This window comes from Mesocricetus auratus, unplaced genomic scaffold, assembly GCF_017639785.1.
Source record: "Mesocricetus auratus isolate SY011 unplaced genomic scaffold, BCM_Maur_2.0 Super-Scaffold_100676, whole genome shotgun sequence".
NCBI lineage: Eukaryota > Metazoa > Chordata > Mammalia > Rodentia > Cricetidae > Mesocricetus > Mesocricetus auratus.
Window position 1 is genome coordinate 81272414 of NW_024429266.1, and position 19063 is coordinate 81291476.

The 19063-nt window shown below is 34.7% G+C and overlaps 1 protein-coding gene across 3 annotated transcripts in view; it reads left to right on the forward strand.

Annotated features, from left to right (window-relative positions):
* Cdh7 (cadherin 7) overlaps positions 1-19063 on the forward strand; it is a 134768-nt gene that overhangs the window by 68017 nt on the left and 47688 nt on the right. For all 3 annotated transcript variants that reach the window (XM_040738179.1, XM_040738178.1, XM_040738180.1), the window contains one exon: positions 2090-2277. In XM_040738179.1, coding sequence (XP_040594113.1) covers positions 2090-2277 — 188 coding nt within the window. The remainder of the gene's footprint in view (positions 1-2089; positions 2278-19063) is intronic.

Here is a 19063-nt window from a genome sequence, read left to right on the forward strand (position 1 = left end):
AACATATGGGACTTATTTAAAATGTTAAAGGGAATTATTTTCCTTCTTTCCTTCCTTCCTTCCTTTTCTCTCTATTCCTTTCTTTTTGTTTTTGTTTTTGTTTTTGGTTTTTTTTTTTTTGGTTTTTTGAGACAGGGTTTCTCTGCATTGTTTCGGAGGCTGTCCTGGAACTCGCTCTGTAGACCAGGCCTCAAACTCACAGAGATCCGCCTGCTCCTGCCTCCTGAGTGCTGGGATTAAAGGCGTGCACCACCAACGCCCGGCTCTCTATTCCTTTCTTAATTTTATATTTGCATCACACGTATAATGTGCATTGATAGTCTCCCTAATAACCAACTCTTATTCTCTTGCCTCTTCCTAGGAACTCCCTTCTTCCCAACAAGTCTGTCAAATATTGTTTGCTTGTTTGTGCCTCATGGCATTTGCTTTGTGTTACCTGAATGATCATGGACAACTAGGTAGATCATATGTAGTACAAGATTATCTTGCACTTGGCTAAGTTAAGGAAGGGTACTCCCTTCCCATAGTGAATCTTAACTGCCATTGACTTAAAACTCAAAGGTTAGTCTGTCTTTTCCATGACTCTAAAATGGTTATTCAATAGAAGCAATTCCATACCAAGAGACAGAAATAAATATATGAAATAATAACTGTGAGCTACAGTGCAAACTTTTGGTTTTTAATCAAATATATATTCAAATATTTTGTATCTTTTGATACTTTTATTATTTTATAAGAAACATTATGGTACTTTCAAAAAGCACAGAAAAAAATCCATTTATGCATTTTGTGGCTTACCATGGGAAGAAGGGGCTAGTTTTCAAGAAGAATGCTATTTTTATCTTCTGTTGCCTGTAAAATGACTGTTTCTCTCTAACGCTGATAAAGAGATGGTGTTGTTGCTTTCAGTATTTGTGCTTTTCATGCTTTTGTGACATGGAGCCCAGGGTTTACATTGTCTCATATCCTTTCCTGGATTCTAAAGTGAAAGAACTCAATTAGCTATCATTTCATTTCTATTTTCATTATTATACTAACTGATTTTTCTGCAAATTAGTTATTACTGTATCCTTGAAACCTTTGAGATTTATTAATGATACCTCTATGAGTGTAAGGAACTCACTGAAAATGTTACAGATATACTGTAATCATTTAAAAAATTGTACCATTCAGTATTCAAAAATTAAAGTCTAAAATGACTATGCTCCTATTCTTTTCTACATCCCTCTTAAGGACAGTCTGTCCCTTTTATACGGAAAACTGCAAATGCATCATGGAATTACAATTAATAGAGTATGAGGTAAAGTGTAAGGGGCAAGAAAAATAAATGTTAGAAGCAAATTGTCAAGAAACACATTACTCAGTGGCATCCCTTCTTTGTTCCACATCTGTCCCTCAAAATTCTTTTTTATCTACAAAACGATGAAAAGCACTAATAAATCAGTGAAATAAAAGTTTGTATAGGTCATTTCTCTTATTCATTTCTTTGTCCCTTTTAAAATAATATCACTTATACTTTTGTACTACTATGTCAAGAATCAAAAATATAGAATTTGCAAATTCAACTCTTCTTCCTAAAGGAATATTAAGACTTTACAAGTAGACATATATTACTATTTCCATAGGTGCTTGTCCAGTTATGTGAAAGTCTCTTTATAAAAGATACTAAATAAAATCAGTGTTAACTTATCAGAAATATTAGTCATGCCTTTGGATATTTGTCAAGAGAGCTGTTTTATTGTTCAATATTATTGTGGTGGTTAATATATCTAAATGACAACATATGTTTAATAATTGTACTTTACTTATTAGTTGAGTTTCAGTACTCTAGGAAGAATAATTCTAATTACTAGATACTACTAGATGCACCTAACCCAACTTTCTTCAGGTAATCTGTTTATGTCACTTGTCTTTGCTGAAACATGAATCTCAAATTTCTTGAGGCTTCATGGAACTTTTCATTCATTTTATATTGTCTTATCTTTTCCTTATTGAGAAAAAACAATACGATATTATGAAAATAAAGCAGTAGTTCTTAGAAGAGGAGGATAAGAAAGTTCTGTTCATTCTTTATTTTGATGTTCCACAGGATCTTACCAGTATAATGTTCCAGAATCTTTGCCTGTAGCATCTGTCGTGGCCAGAATTAAAGCTGCTGATGCAGATATAGGAGTTAATGCAGAAATGGAATACAAAATAGTGGATGGTGATGGACTGGGGATTTTCAAGATATCTGCTGACAAAGACACACAGGAAGGAATCATTACAATACAGAAGGTAATGTTTCCATGTTATTTATAGTCTATGAAGGTGATGTCATGAACTCTCATATTACAAGGTGTGCTTTGATGCAAGAATGTGCCAGACATACTGAATGTCATACAGAGCCATGGCTATTATAATTTATTGAACATTAAACTATGTATTTATATTTAGGTATCACATTCTTGTGAAAATTTGATTGCCATTTTCAATGTTACCACTCAATTCTATTCCCCTCAATAAAAAAATTACCATTATCCAAGGCCCTGTGTTAGTTAAACCATGGTAAAGTGTGTGCATTTGAATACCCAAAAGAAGAGATAAATGCTCCTTTTTTGAATGGGGCCTTTAATCCAGCCTAGAGTTAGGTAATGCAAGACAAACTCTATATGGACCATATATAGAAACCAAATTGAGGAAGTCTTGCTGCATTGGCAATCACTTTATCTAAAAATATATAAGAATTATGACTTGAGGAATTTACAGTAAAAGAACATGACAAGTTTGAACTCTATTGTAATCTATCTTTTACATAAAAAGTAGATAAAATAACAGTGTAATAGAAAATAATATTTCTGTACTTTGTCATATTTAAACTGCTTCCACACTTCTTTGATAAAGTGTAGGTACTTTTAACCTTACCCTCTCTTCAGTGTTGATCTTTGAACTTTGGCAAACTTTCGTAGAGAGAAAATTGACAGAGCTGATGGAAAAATAAGAAAGTAGTATAATATCAAATAACTTGAAATTTTAAACTTTTGGGACTCTCAATCTTTCTCAAATTTGGATTATTTTTAGGTTGAAAATCCAGGTGTAAAACTCTGTAATTAACATTCACTGGTAATTAACATACCAATGAAGAAAGTAATAGTTTAGTTTTTATATTAAGACATATGTTTATTTCAGGCCAATGAGCAAAACGTTTCTGCAATTATTTACAGTGGACAGATGTTGTTTTACCTCAACAGGTAGAAGTCTTTGTGTAAAGTTTTAATAAGTAGGATTAGCTAACTATTTTTAAAATGTTTTGCTTTGTTGTCTAAAACAAAAGAAATGCAATAAGGTACACTTTTGCTTAAAGATTTCAAAGATATTTCAAAATCAATATGGTCATATTCAAGAAATATACTGAAAGCATCCTGAAAATATTTTGATTCATCACATGCATATATTTTATAGGTATTAATAGGTTTGCTATAAATAATTGGAATTATGCTTGGTATGAGTTATTTAATTCAATAATAGAAAACTTGAAGAATTTACTTACATTTGTATTTATTGTAATTACACTTTTATTAGATATGTGTGTTTGCTGGCATGGGAATGAACATGTGTAGGTGCATGTGTATGTGTGTGTGGGGGTAGGCTTCCATGGAAATATGTGTAGATTAGAAGTCATATTTCAATATTAGTTCTCTGCTTCCACTATGGGAACTCAGGTCCTCAGGTTTGCTAGTAGCAGTCTATACCTTCTAGACAATCTTGCTAGCCCAAATTCTTATTTTGTAAATAGTAAAATAATTTCCATGATTCAATTTTTTAAATGTACACAGAAGAACCAGCTGAAGGTATGTCCCATTGAAGAACTGAATCAGTGAAATGAACTTCATAGGGAACACAGCTCTAAAAGACACATATATAAACAACACAACAAATAAACTTCTGTTATATTCAGCTGTCATTATCTGTCAGAAAACTTTAAAATACTTAGTCATGTATTTTTCCTGATCTTCGCATCGATATCATGAAGGTATTATTAATTCCTGCTAAAATGTGAGAAGATTATTAAATGTCTCACAATTGGAATGGTTAAGTAGTCAATTAGAGAAAATTTCAGAAAAAGTGACATGATAATATTTTCTTATCATACTAAGCAGGTTGGAAATCCTTAAAAATAAGGATTTAAAAAAGAAAATGTGTTATCTAAATTTTTCCAAAAATTTTGATAATTTCATAAAAATTATGTTTATGTAAAATGAAAACTTATAAAATAATTGTTAAGTGATTAATGCATACTATGCATTTTTAGACTAGTGGACATTTTTGAAATATATAAGTACATTTATAGTGAATATATAGTAAACTATTTTTCTTAGAAAGTAAAGTGGTATAAGTGGAGAAATCACTCTTGAAAATTATATTTAATGAGTTTTAAGTTGGTTGAGGGCAAATAAGTACTAAAAAGGCATATTAATCATTGTAATAAATTAAATTCTAAAATGCTTCAATTCCTTCTAAAATTGCACTAATGAGTTTTTATTTATAATTATGGCAAAATTTTCTACTCATGCATATGAATTCAAAAGATCACTTCCACCAAATTATTGTTCAATAATTTATCATTACAATTATCACTTAGAGATTATATGCAAAGCTACCTATTTTAAATTTGTATTTAGATAAATATAAATTAAAGTTATTGGTAATTGAAATCAAATTTTATTTTCTTTAGTGATTTCTAATATGTGAGCAATATTTAATAATCCTTCTTTTATATATAACAATAATTATTTCAAAAAGTGTTAAACACACATACGTATTTAAGAGACAATGGCAGTAATGTTCCAAATACGGTGTCTTTAGGATGACAAAAAGAAAAACAATAGATGATTTAAAGAAAAAGCAAACTACAATGAATACAATTCATTTCCTGTTGTTCATTTTGACATGTTATATGTGAAGAATCAAATTTAAATTCTGATTATCAAATATCAATGTAATATATTTAAATTTAAAAATATGCCAAGAACACTCAGCTGTGGAATCCTTACATGGTTTTCTGTACTGTACTGAATTAAACCTACTAATAAACTTTTATTTCAACATCAGTTTTCACTGAAAATTCAACAATAATAAATTAATTTTAAACATTTTTCCTAAATTTACTTTGCTTTTGTTTAAAAGAAAAATTGATATGCTTTCTATCTTTTTTGTAATTTATTTTTTAATTTAATTTAAATTAGAAACAAATTTGCTTCACATGTCAATTCTAGCTCGCTATCCCCACCCCCCTCTAGCCCCACTTCAATCCTCCCCTAACCTCTCCCCAATCCCCACTAAACTCTCCAAGGAGGGTGAAGCCCTTCATGGGGGAATCTTGAAAGTCTGCCATATGATCTGGGGAAGGGCCTAGGCCCTCCCACATGCGTCCAGACTGAGACAGCATCCCGCCACATGGGATGGGCTCCCAAAGTCCATCTGGATGACAGGACTAAGTGCTTATCTCTTGCCTGAGGTCCCAAAGGATGCTGAGGCCTTTTCACTGACACAAACATTAAGGGTGTCTGGATAAGTCCCATGCTGAACTCTTTGTTATCAGTCTGGGGTCTATGAGCTCCCCTTTGTTCAGATCAGCTGTTTCTGTGGATTTCATCCGCCAAGCCCTAACCCCTTTGCATCTTTTATCTTAATTTAGAAGATACATTCAACATTGTGATCATATCCTTTAAATTCTGAAAGTTCACCAGTCTAGGGCAACAAATACCATGACCCACATAGGGTGCCTCTGCCAAATGATGGTGTTGTCATCCTATAATTAAAGAATAGGTTCACATTAATACAGGCTATCAGGATCTTTGCCACTTAATAGTAATTTTTAAAGAACCAACAACACCTATATCTTATATAAATGTCTAAACAAATACAATTAAAAATAATTCCAATTTTTTTAGTAAAGACTAAGATCACAAGTATTAATAAATGGTGTTTCACTCCTGATTAGTTTCTAACCTTCTTCCCGTTGTTTACTAAGATATACTGAGGGATATTCACATTGTATGTCAATCTAATTGTTATTTCCAAAAGTCTTCACTCTTAAATGCCTTTCAAAAATTTTTACTAATTCATTTAGACAAGGTGAATATTTACTGTGTCTGCACTTCCACTGATAGAGAGTCTGGGAAACAGGAAAGAACCTAAAAGATATGCATGTATGCATAGTACCCAAGAGAAGAGGATTGAGACAAGATCCTCTGAATGGATGGGGAACACGGCGAGGGGTGGGGGAGCGGGACCTGGGAAGAAGAGAAGGGGTGAAGAGGAAGAGAGTTGGTCATGGGGGAACAGGAAGTTGAGGGGGTGGGGGTAGAATAGGGGGAAGAGGGAATCATAGGATAGAATACAGATCAGTCACCAGAGCGACCTCGAGTGATCTAAAGGGATAACACCAATTGGCAAGCTAAGCAATAGTGGAGAGACCACCTCGAATGCCCATTCCTGATAATGAACTTGATGTCTATAACCATCCAGGAGCCTTCATCCTGTGACTGATGGAAGCAGAGTCAAACACACAATTAATCACTGAACTGAACCCAAGGAACCCAGTGACAGAGAGAGAGGAGTGATGAGCAAATTGGCAAAGAATGGGCTGGCAAAACCAGCAGAGACAGCTGATCTGAACAGGGGAGTGCTCTTGGACCCCAGAGAGACAGTGGTGAGGCCAGCATGGGACTGATCTGGACCCCCCAAATGTGAGTGTCAGAGAGAAGGCCTGGGCAACCTATGGGGCCCTGAGCTGTGGATCAGTGTCTATCCCTGGTATACAAACAGTCTTCGTGTGCCTATAGCACAAAGAGGGATGCTCTCTCAGCCTGGACTCTTAGGGGAGTGCCTGGACCCTACCCAGAGTAAAATGACAGACTCTAGATATCCCCTATGTGGAAGGGTTTGGCAATAGGGTGGGGGGGGGAGGGGAGTGCGGGAGGAGGGGAGGGAGAGGGAACTGGGATTGACATGTAAAACAAGCTATTTAATATTAAAATAAAATATGATTAAAAAAAGAAATAAAAATAACTCCGTTATTTTAAAATAGTTTATTCCTTAAAATAATTTATTAGTTAAGTAAGCATTCAGTAAATAACCAAAAATTACTTAATTACATTTTTCTTTTTTTTTCCTTTTTTATTATTTAATTTTAAATTAGAAACAAGGTTGCTTCACATGTCAGTTCCAGGTCCCTTTCCGTTTCCCTCCCCTCCTCCCGTGCTCTCCTCCCAACCCCCCCAATATCCTCTCATTTCCACAGGGAGGGTGAGGCGCTCCATGGGGGTGTCCATAGTCTGTCATTTCATCCAGGGCAGGGCCTTGACCCTCCCCCAAGAGTTTAGGGTGAGAGTGCATCTCACATTGTTGGGTGGGAGTCCAAATTCCATTTTTATACCCGGGTTAAATACTGATCTACTGCCCAAGACTCAATAGATTACCTAGGCTTCCTCACTGACACCTACATTCATGGGGTCTTGATCAGTCCCATGCTGGATTCCCAGGCATCAGCCTGGGATTTAAGAGCTAACCCTTGTCAAGTCAGCTGTTTCTGGGGGTTAAACCAGCCCAGTCTTAATCCCTTTGGTCATCAGTCCTCCCTCTCTGTTACTGGCTTTCTTGAGTTCAGCTCAGTGCTTAGCTGTGGGAGTCTGCATATTCTTCAACCAGCCACTGAATGAAGGTTCTGTTTCCCAAACTCTCTGGCCATGGGATTGTACGCTAGCACTCCCCAGATCTATGTCTAAAATCAGTATGTGACTGGGTTACTTCACTCAGGATGGTTTCTTTTAGTGCCATCCATTTGCCTGCAAATCTCAGGATTCCATTGTTTTTTTCTTTCTGCTGAATAGTTCTCCATTGCAACTTAACCTTCACTTGAGGGATTCACTATGTGCCCTTTAAATGCTTCATTGTGGAGATACTGACCTTATAGTAAATTCCCTGGCTCACATACTTCATTACCGTCTAAATCTTGAAAGTCCCATGCCTGAAAAACCAGCACCACATGGTCAATAATGTCAGTTTAGGGTGGATCCTGTATCTCAAACTACAGTGTCTGTACCCTGTGTGCTGATCTTTGGGGAACCCTTACTCTTATTTTTCATAGTTGCTTTCCTTAATGCATGTATACCATTTTGGTACTTACAATTTAGGCTCTGCCCATTCAAAGGAACTTGTGTTTTCACAAATTGGACCCTTAGATGAGAGAGTTCTTATACTCAGGAAACCTTTCCTACTACCCTGGGCAAAGAAGGAAGTCTGTCTCTAAAAGTTGCAGACTCTTTTCAAGTAATTCCTTTGGCTGAAACTTTTTTTTCCAATGAAGACAGAATTTTTTTGTTTCCCACATTTGCTGTTCTTTCCCTGTAGAATTGGATAAGAATGGTGAGTAATAACAGTGCTACAGAATGAATGCTTTGCTGCCTTTATCTTTCCTCATATAAATATCATATGCTGTTATCTTAAAATTTAATATCTCTGAAGTTCTCAGGGCAGAGAGAAAATAAAGCTAAACTCCTTGCCTGGTTTTAACTTTAATCATCTCTAAATAACCATCTCTATTTTCCCTAGAGTCGGTTTTCCCCAGAAGGTCCTACAGCTCATATAAGTCTTGACATTCTGGTTTTCCTATAGCACATTAACATGACTCTTTAAAGTCTGTTTACAACATTTTTTAGCCTGAATTTCCCAACTATTCTGCAACTATACCTGCTGTGCTGGTTCCTCTACTCCTTAACAATAGATAACATCCTGCAAAAACAATTCAAGAAAGAAAGTTTGCTCTCAGTTTGGTGGTGTAGTCTATTATGGAATGAAGTCATAGAGGCAGTACTTGGGACAGCTGCTCACATTTGTCCTCATTCAGGAGTTAGTTGAAGATCAGAGGTAGAAAGCTGGTCCTAAACTCATTTTCTCTTATATTCTCCAGGATTCCAAGCCCACTGAATGGTGTCACCCACAGTTCTTGTAGACTTGCCCTATTCAATGAGCAGATCTGAAAATTCACTCACATGCATGTAGAGAGACTTTTCTCTAAAGTGATTCAATACCCAATCTAGTTGACCGTTGATACAAACAATCATATTTTCATCAAGACTGAAGATAAAAAACCACCACTTCCACAACCTAATAATCAATAGTAGAGCGGTAAATAAATTGGTCATTTCCTCAGGTAGAGCTGTAAAAGCAGGATCCCTTTGCAGCAGTGATCATCCAGAGACTTCACTATAGGACATAATGTGTCATACTCAGTGAACTAGAGTCAGGATATTTACCTGGAGAAAATGTGGGACGTAGTATATACACAATGGTAGATGTAGTAAGAGCTGAAGGAAAGGATGCTAATGCTCCCTTCATGATCTCCACCTAGTCAACAGTGACTTATTGGCTTATTGGCACCCAGAAACTAAGGGGTGTAAATAGAAACTATTATAAAGTATTTTCCAGCTTCAATAGAAAATGTAAATCTTTGCTGCTTTCACCTGAGTCTCATACTTAGTGTAATAATTCTAATTCATTGCGAACACTATTTATTCCCTTTCTAAAACTCCCTTATGTCTTTAACATTGTCTCTTTCTGTCATGAGATACACACTTTTTCTTTTTTTTCTTTTTGCTTTCATGCCTTATACTATTATATTCTAACTTTATTTCAAGTTTATAGATTTTTGTTCATTTAAGTTTCTTCTTTTCTTAATTTTGAACTTTGCTGATCCATGACAGTTCTTGACAAAAAATGCTTTTTTTCCCCCTTGATATCTAGTTAAGCTTGATGATCATGGCTTCAGTCCTAAATGGTTTTAATAGCTTATCAAATCCTGAACACTTTGTATTTTTCTCAAGTCGTAAATCATTCCTTTTAAAATAATTGCAGTTCCATAATCAATTCTAGTTGTTTCTAAGATTTCAACTAGTTTTGAAATAATCTATTTTGTAGTTGTTTGATAAAACATTCATAAAAATCAATTTAATAGAAATAGTAAAATTCTTTTTTTTTTTTTTTTTTTGGTTTTTCGAGACAGGGTTTCTCTGCATTGTTTTGGAGCCTGTCCTGGAACTCGCTTGGTAGACCAGGCTTGGTCTCGAACTCACAGAGATCCACCTGCCTCTGACTCCCGAGTGCTGGGATTAAAGATGTGCACCACCACTGCCCAGCTTTTTGTTTTGTTTTGTTTTAATTCTTATCATGATAGAATATGGGAATCAAACTCTTTGTATTTTTGTGCTTTATATTTTTAAAACCATTATTCATTCATCAGAATCTTTTAATATTATTGAGACTTCCATTAGTGACAGCTACAAAACTACAATAACATCAATAGCTTTGTGGTATTCACATTATTGGAATATTTGTGTGAGGTCCTTTGGCCATCATGCTGACCTGAGAGACAAATTTGTGAGAATCATGCGTAGATTCTGAATTCCTCAATTTCAGATCCCCAAACTTCCCAAGAACAGCACATAATGTCTGTGGGCATCTCTGAATGACCTACCTTCAAACCCAGATTTTTGAAGTCAATGTCATTTACATTATGTATTTCAGAGGAGATTCTTGCTGCTATTTTGTGGCTGAAGTTGTTCTGGATTATCTTCAGATTTCAGATTTCTGTTCTTTAGATTTCCTCCATCTGGGCTGATGTCCTATTTTATATTTAAAATTAATGATTTTCATTTTCACTTACGTTGCCAAGATTTCAGCGAACCAAGGCCCATATTATACTCCATATACAACCTATGGAATTTTCAGGACTGTGGACTGCTTGCCTACTTCATGTACTTTTTTGTTCCAAACCTCATGTCATTGTTTGTGAAATCTAAAGAGCCTTTTACTTGTTTATATTCTGAATATAACTAAGGAATCCTGACATAAAATTACTGAACTCACATTTATTCTTGCTATGTATACTAAAGCTAAACTGTAAAGCATTATGGGAAGTTCCCTCCCTCCAAAGAATTGGATTGTGAGTAAATTTTCCAGGTCTTCCTACATAAAAGAAAACATTTATAACCATTTAATCAATTTACTGATAAGATTTCAGATAAAGACATACATTTGTTTTTTCTACACATTTCAAATGTGCAAATATCTCTTGTTTTGTTAAGTGTTATAGTGAGTGATTAGTTACTGTAGTTTCATTATAAATTTTATCTTGAGTGCATTCTTTATGATTATCTAAATGTGTGCTTCTCTAATTCACAACATAATCAAACTTTACTTCATATCACTTTCATTAATTATATAGAATGAAATAGCAAAATGCATTCCAATTTAAATAATTTGTTGTCATATATTTTAACATTTGCTTATTTTATTGTAAATAAGCAGTGAACTCAGGAACAAGGAGAAACAGGAAAGTAGTATCATTACAAATTGTCAGAGAGAATTGTGAAAGACTACATTCAGTTATGTGATTTTTGCATGAATATCTTTGCAGAAAACTCTTAAGAGGTCACCAGTACAATATCCATAAGGCTCAGTGTCTGTTGAAGTACTTCTGCTATTTCCAAGAGTAAAACTCAACTTCTGTGACTTCTGAATAGTATTATTATATAGTAAAAATGTGATAAAATAACAATGTCAGACATTTAGAGCAATGCATAGGGTAATCTGTGGACATTAATGAACAATTTTGGAATGCTTTTTATAATGAGTCAGATAGGGGTTTAGAATTCACATGGGGTAAAGACAACGATTATCTCATCTGACTAGAAAACTGCATTTTTCACTTTATCTCAAGTACATTTCTCTGCCCTAATTCACAATTTAGGGACTTTTGTCTTTTATGTATTTCCTTAGAGTCATGGCACTCCTTTTAACATAATTCATTGATCAGTGTAAAATTTCAGCTGGGATTAAATATGGAATTTTGCTTTTATAAAATTACAGCTGTATAGTTGTAATGAAGTAAAAAGTGTACATTTGAAACTGTATTTCCTTTGATGGATAATCTCTTCCAACCTCTGTCCCACAAATGGCTTGTCACAATTGTCCAGAGAATATACTAATACTGCATCAGGACAATGCTGCTAATATATCTACACAATCTTCTCATATCCACACCTGAAATGGAGGAAAAAAGTGGAAGTTGTAGAGAATAACTGTAGTATTTTTGTAATTATGTTTTTTTCTTTCTTCTGTAAGGAAGAAAGAGGTAGAATGTGTGCTATTCTTTCAACCTTTAGCTCATCTGTGTAGAACTGTCATATCTAGAGCTTACTTTCCTATGTTGTGTAATACATGAAATAGTAAGTTACTCACTCCCCAAAGACAAGTGTTTATTTTACTGCTTAGCTTCTTAACGTGGCTTTATGGAGAGTACATTAGAATTTCAAGTTTATTTTCTTCTCATGCAAATTTTCCTTTATAGATTTTATTCAATTAGTTAATTTGGTGAAGATGTACATTTCTCGTGTTGTACTAAAGATAGTTGCCTACTGTTAACTGTTAAAAAGTTGTAACTTTGAGTTTTTATGTGAGAACAGGATATGATAAAGCAATAAAAAAAAACCCTTTGACTGTGTAGAGAAATTTCAAACATTGTGACTCACCATGTACAGAAGTAACATCAATCCCACCAATAATGATCATCATTATTTTAAGAAAGTTGATATTAATCTAGATGCTAATATACAATAGACATGATAAAAAAAAGCTAGGACTCTTTCCTTAAGTGTGTTTTCTTATTTGGTTTTGACAATTATTATCGTGTGATTTTAGTGTGTGTGTGTGTGTGTGTGTGTGTGTGTGTGTGTGCTGTGTCTCTGATAGAGAAACAGACAGACAGACATACAGACAGAGACACACAGAGAGGAAAATAGTAAGTCATGAAAATTTTAAGGCAAGCTATAAGTCATAAAATTACAAATTATTCCTCACTTTTTTCTTTTGAGATGGCATGCTGATTTCTTTTTTTTCCCTTTTTTATTTAAGTTAGAAACAAGTATGTTTCACATGTCAATCCCAGCTCACTCTCCTTCCCCTCCTCCCCATCCCTCCCCGTCAGGTACCCCAGACCCCACCCAATCTCCACTCAGATCCCCAGATAGAGTGAGGGCCTCCATGGTGGATCTCCAGAGTCTCTCATGTCATCCAGAGTAGGGTCTAGGCCCTTCTTCAAGAGTTCAGGATGAAAGAGTTTCCCTCACTGTGGAATGGACACTCAAAATCTATTTGTATGTCAGGGATAAATAATAACTACCCAAAGTCCCATAAATTACCTTGGCCTCCTCACTGATACCCACATTCAGGGGGTCCGAGTCAGTCCCATGCTTTCCACACAGCCATCAATCTGCGGTCCAAGAGTTCCCCCTTGCTCAAGTCAACTGTTTCTGTGGGTTAAACCAGCACAGTCTTAACTCTTTTACCCATCAGTTCTCCCTTTCTGACACTGGATTCCAGGATTTCAGTTCAGGGTTTATCTGTGGGTATCTGCCTCTGCTTTCATCAGTTGTTGGATGAAGGTTCTGTATCCCAGACTCTCTGGCAATTGGATTGTATGCTGTCACTCCCTTGATTCATGTCTAAAATCCATAAATGAGTGAGTACATACAATTTCTCTCTTTTTGTGACTGGTTTACCTCACTCAGGATGGTTTCTTCTAGTGCCATCCATTTGCCAGCAAATTTCAAGATTCCGTTTTTTTTCACTGAATAGTACTCCATTGTGTAAATGGACCACATTTTCTCTATACACTCTTCAGTTGAGGGACATCTAGGTTGCTTCCATGTTCTGGCTGTTACAAATAATGCTGCTATGAGCACAGTGGAACAAACATCCTAGTTGTATGAATGTGCATCCTTTTGGTATATGCCTAAGAGTGGAATGGCTGGATCTTGTGGTAGACTGATTCCCATTTTCCTGAGGAATCTTCATACTGATTACCAAAGTGCTTGTACAAGTCAGCACTCCCACCAGCAGTAAAGGAGTGTTCCCCTTTCTCCACATCCTCTTCAGCATAAACTGTCATTGGAGATTTTGATTTTAGCCATTCTGCAGGGAGTGAGATGGTATCTCAGAGTTGTTTTGATTTGCATTTGCTGGATAGCTAAGGATGTTGAACACTTTTTCAAGTGTCTCTCAGACATTTTAGACTCTATTGAAAATCCTCTATTTAGTTCTGTACTCCAGTTTTTGATCAGATCCCTTTGTGTTTTGCAGACTTTCTTCTTGAGTTATTTGTAAATTTTGGAGATCAGCCCTCTATCAGATATGGGGTTAGCGAATATTTTTTCCCAATATGTGGGTTGCCTTTTTGTCTTGCTGACTGTGTCCTTTGCCTTACAGAAGCTTCTCATTTTCAGGAGGTCCCATTTAATTGTCAATCTTAGTGTCTATGCTACTGGAGTCATGTTCAGGAAGCTGTCTCCTGTACTAATTCGTTCCAGGGTGACTCCCACTTTCTCTTCTAACAGGTTTAGTGTGGCTGGATTTATGTTGATGTCTTTGATCCATTTGGATTTAAGTTTTGTGCATGGAGATAGACATGGATGTATCTTCAGTCTTCTGCATGTCAGTCTCCAGTTATGCCAACACCATTTGTTGAAGATGCTGATTTCTAAGTTAGCTTTAATGACAATTCCAATAAAGCCTTCTGAAAAAAAAGATTCAACAAGATTTATTTATTATATGATATGCACAAAGGGCAAAGGGAACATTCAATGGCAACATCTGTATCTACTGTATGGATATTTGTGTATTCCTTTAGGATTGGGATATACAAGTGATCCATGTACTTAGGAATGTCCTTTATTTGACTTGTTTGTTATATGCAAGCAAATATTTCTTGATCATAAGCAAGGTTGGAAGCTCAAGAACATAAAGAAAGATAGACACTTAAAGTCCTAGGTGTCATCTTCTATGTAATAAATTTATAGTGTGTTTGAGTACAGTGACAAATTGTGAATATATGTTAGAATACAAGGATGATAGGAAGCATTTGTTCAAACAGCAACAACAACAAATATTTAGCTGGTCAGAGAAAAACTCTGAGAAGTCAAATTATTTTATTCTTCCAGAAGGGCGACATTTTAGCTATTTTCCTGTTTGTCTTGGGTGATCTACAAGATTATCAGTAGCTCCCTGAGGTGAAGATTATTAGTTTTGCCTCTATAAAGCAGGTTATTGGCTGGGAAGAAGACAAGAGGGAGTAGGCATATGCTTCTCATTAGTTAGCCATTCGATAGATGTGGAGGGAACACTAATTGCAGACAATATGAGGTCTCTTAACACTCATGCCCTAGAAACCACTGCTTCATTCCCTTCATATTATTGTGATCATAAATTTAAAAAAATCCAGTTATTCAATTATTTGTTGTTTTTTGATGTAATTACACCGTCATTCATCCCCTGCTTGCTTCTTCCTCTTAGGCTCTCTGTCTTCATGTTCCTTCTGTTGCCATAAGGTGATCAGCTATATTCAACTCTGCATTACTCTCTGACATGATTGTCTGCTTTATCAAACCTTGTGACCATATATTCATATTTCTGTTTTCTCAAGTATTTTCTTAACGTAACAGAAAACTACCTCATATACCATTTACATTTTGTTTCTTTTATTTTATAGAGAGTAGTTTTCTTCATATAACATTCTGATTATGGTTCCCCTTCTGCAACTCTTAGTTTAGTCATTGAGAACCAGTCTTTATGAAGGAATGCAACTCTGTTAGAAACTTGAATTTCAACTACTCCTGACACAAAACCTAAATAACAAATTTGTATTTAAAAAATATGAAGTTTGTATATATTTGTTATTATGGAAGTAGGGTAATAATGGAGAAGTCAAATTGGATTATTCATATGGTAATGAAATCAACATACATGTAAAACTATAAAGGACAAGGAGACACTTTCATTAAATTTGTTCTTGTAAATTGAGCCTGGGAATCTGTACTTAGTTTAAATTGACATATGCACAAGTGGTCACTGGTGAAAAGTGGTATCATTTTGTCTCTCTTGAGCTCATCAGAAACTATTTCCACATTAAGTTTGTAGTGCCTTTTTTATACTTTCTGTGTCTCAAGTCTCTCTCTCTCTCTCTCTCTCTCTCTCTCTCTCTCTCTCTCTCTCTCTCTCTCTCTCTCTCTGTCTCTCTCTCTCTCTCTCGCTCTCTCTCCCTGGTGTGTGTTTGTGTGTGTGTGTTTCTGTCTTATTCTGTCTCACCTCCCTTCCCTATCTTCCTCCCCCTTCCTGAATTCCACCTCATCTGGAAATTGCTTCATCTATTAATTCATTCAGATTATTAGGGTGAATCTGTAGGAACACAGATCCTGAAATAGCACTGAGGTCCCTATATATCTGCCTATGTATAAGAAAATCAAACTGCTCTTGTAGTTACCAGGTCTGGTTAAAACATTTTGAACCTCAAGATATGGTAAGTTATGAGTAGTTAGTAGGCTAATCCTGTGAAGCTCTTAAAGAAATATTCAATACATGTGAAAGAAGATAAAAATCAGAATTTTTTATCTTTCTGAAAAATGCTTCATGTAACAATATAGTTTAGAATTTGTTATGTATTTGAGTTTGTCCTTGGGCTCCTGTCTCCATATCTTCTACTTGATGGGGTTACAACAAACTGAGTGAAACATTAGCTGAATATGGATGACATCAATAGACATGCCAAAAAATATGGAGGAAAATCTACCAGCCACAACCCTATACAAAAATCAGTAGGGGCTAGAAATTCTGCCAGAGGGGAAATATTCTTCTTCATGGAATAGTACAGAAATAGGTTATCCAACACCTAATAGTCATCCTTGAAAACATATATACAGGTAGCATTATATAGAATTATCATGCTACATTTACTAGTTCTCTCTATATATATATGTAAACATGCAATAAAATTGATAAAAGAGAACATAGCTTTGTAAGTGAGTGAGAAGGGTTTTCATGGGAGAGTTTTGAGAGAAGGAAAGGAAGAGGGAATGATGTAATTAAATTATAATATAAAAAATGTGGCTTGCTAATGGAAAGTGTCTTCATTGATTTATGATATTTTCTTATTCACTGTTCTGTTGCTGTGTAGAAACACCATAGCCAAGGCAACTTTCTAAAAAGAAGCATATAATTAGATATAAAAGGAAGCTTCATTTTCCTGTTAGAGGGTTAATCCATGATAAAATTGTGGGAAGCAGACAGACATAGTACTGGGGTAGTGGATGAAAGCTTTATTCACTGGTCTTCAGGCAGTAGAGAATGAGACTGGGGGAGACACTAAGCCTGACAAAGACTTTTGTGATCTCAAAACTCATTCCTAGTGACACACTTTTTGCAACATGACCTACCTTTCTAATCCTTCTCAGACGACAGTTCTACCAACTGATTATCAAGTATGCAAATATATAGGATTGTAAGGTCCATTCTAATTCAAATCTCCACAGATGCTATCTTTCATGTAATTTCACATAAACATCTGAAAAATACTAAATACTAACTTTGAAAAACAATGTAATAAAGATATGCTTTGAATCCATTTGAAATCTTTTAAGTAGGGAATTGTTATTTCTAATTAAACTGTTGTTTAAATATATAAGGGAGTCAGAAGATATATTTTATCTCATTAGAAACAATATTTTGATATTAATAACCATATTTTCATTTCTGCTTTACCAACATAACTTTCTATACTAGTTTTTATGTTTCAAGGTTTACTTATCTTCTAATACTTTTATACCAGTATCCTAGAGCATCCTATGAACATACTAGGATAGTGTTTTTGTACTGTGTGGACTGATAGTATGTTTTCATGTGGTTCTGATACTCATACAATTAAAGTGTCTTTAAATGTTAAAATTATGACTTGTAGGACTATAAGATTCATTACAAAACACAACAATTTTTTTGGGTTTTTTTTTGGGTGTTTGTAAACATTTGCTTTTAACTCATTCCTAAATTCTTTGTTTTTCTTTTCAATGCATTATTTTTTCTATTCTTTTAATCTTTTTCATTTTACACTTAAATCCTTAAAATTTATTTTTGTATATTTCCCATAAGTTGTTTAACATTAGATATTTTTGTTTATTTATGAATCAATGTATCTCTATTTTATGCAAGACAGTGGTTTTCTGTTGTAGATATATAAGATTAATATTCTATTATGTTAAAAATCTCAATGTCTATCACACTATGAAGAATATGAAAAGGTCAATCTTTCTACAAAGCAGCATGTATCAGACACCTGTCATTGTCAGCTTTATAAACATTTGTGACAACATCAAGATAACATCAAAATGAAACATCAAAATAAAAGCATAATGTATTCCCTATATACTATTGTCATTATCTTCCTATAATGAATAACTTCTTTTTCACAACTTGGTATAGGTTTCATGATTCAAAATATTCTCAAGACAAACCTCCATTGTTTTATAAAATTACTTATAGTTATCACACAAAAGATAACACTGGAAAAAGTTAAGCAAACATGATAGGCTTTAATTCATGACAATTTCTTTAAAAGGGAAAAAAATCAGAGATAGGCTACATAAAGCTGCAGCCTGAATTCAATTTGTAATAATTTTTTTATTAAGTTATTTTGAAAACTAGGAACGATGAATCGTTTGTGTTTGCTTGTAACTGTTCTTGTTTTTGATGACAACAGATATCTTTATACTATGAAAAGAACTCTTGACATCTAGTCACTCAACACCCCTCCATTGACTGAATGCAAGCCTTCATCTCATATTGGTGGCTGCACTTCATTGTGTTTGCTATTGGGTCTTAGAAGGAGATAATCTTGGGTTATGAAAAAATGTCTGAAAGCTTTTAAGAATGTTTAAATCTCAAAGGAAGAGAGACGTTATTTACATGGAATGATTTCTAAAGAAAATGTTCTTAGGAAAAAGAGACCAAGAGAAGACTGTCTAGATTTACCAAAGCTGAATACATCATTAAGACCTTCTGAGTCACAACACAGGCAACAAAAAGAAATGACAGGGATGCATTTGTGTATAAAAATAAGTTATGTTTGGCTTTAGGAATCTACTTGGGTAATAGCTTAATTATTACATGATGTGTGCAGAATTTTTGCAGGCATGATTTC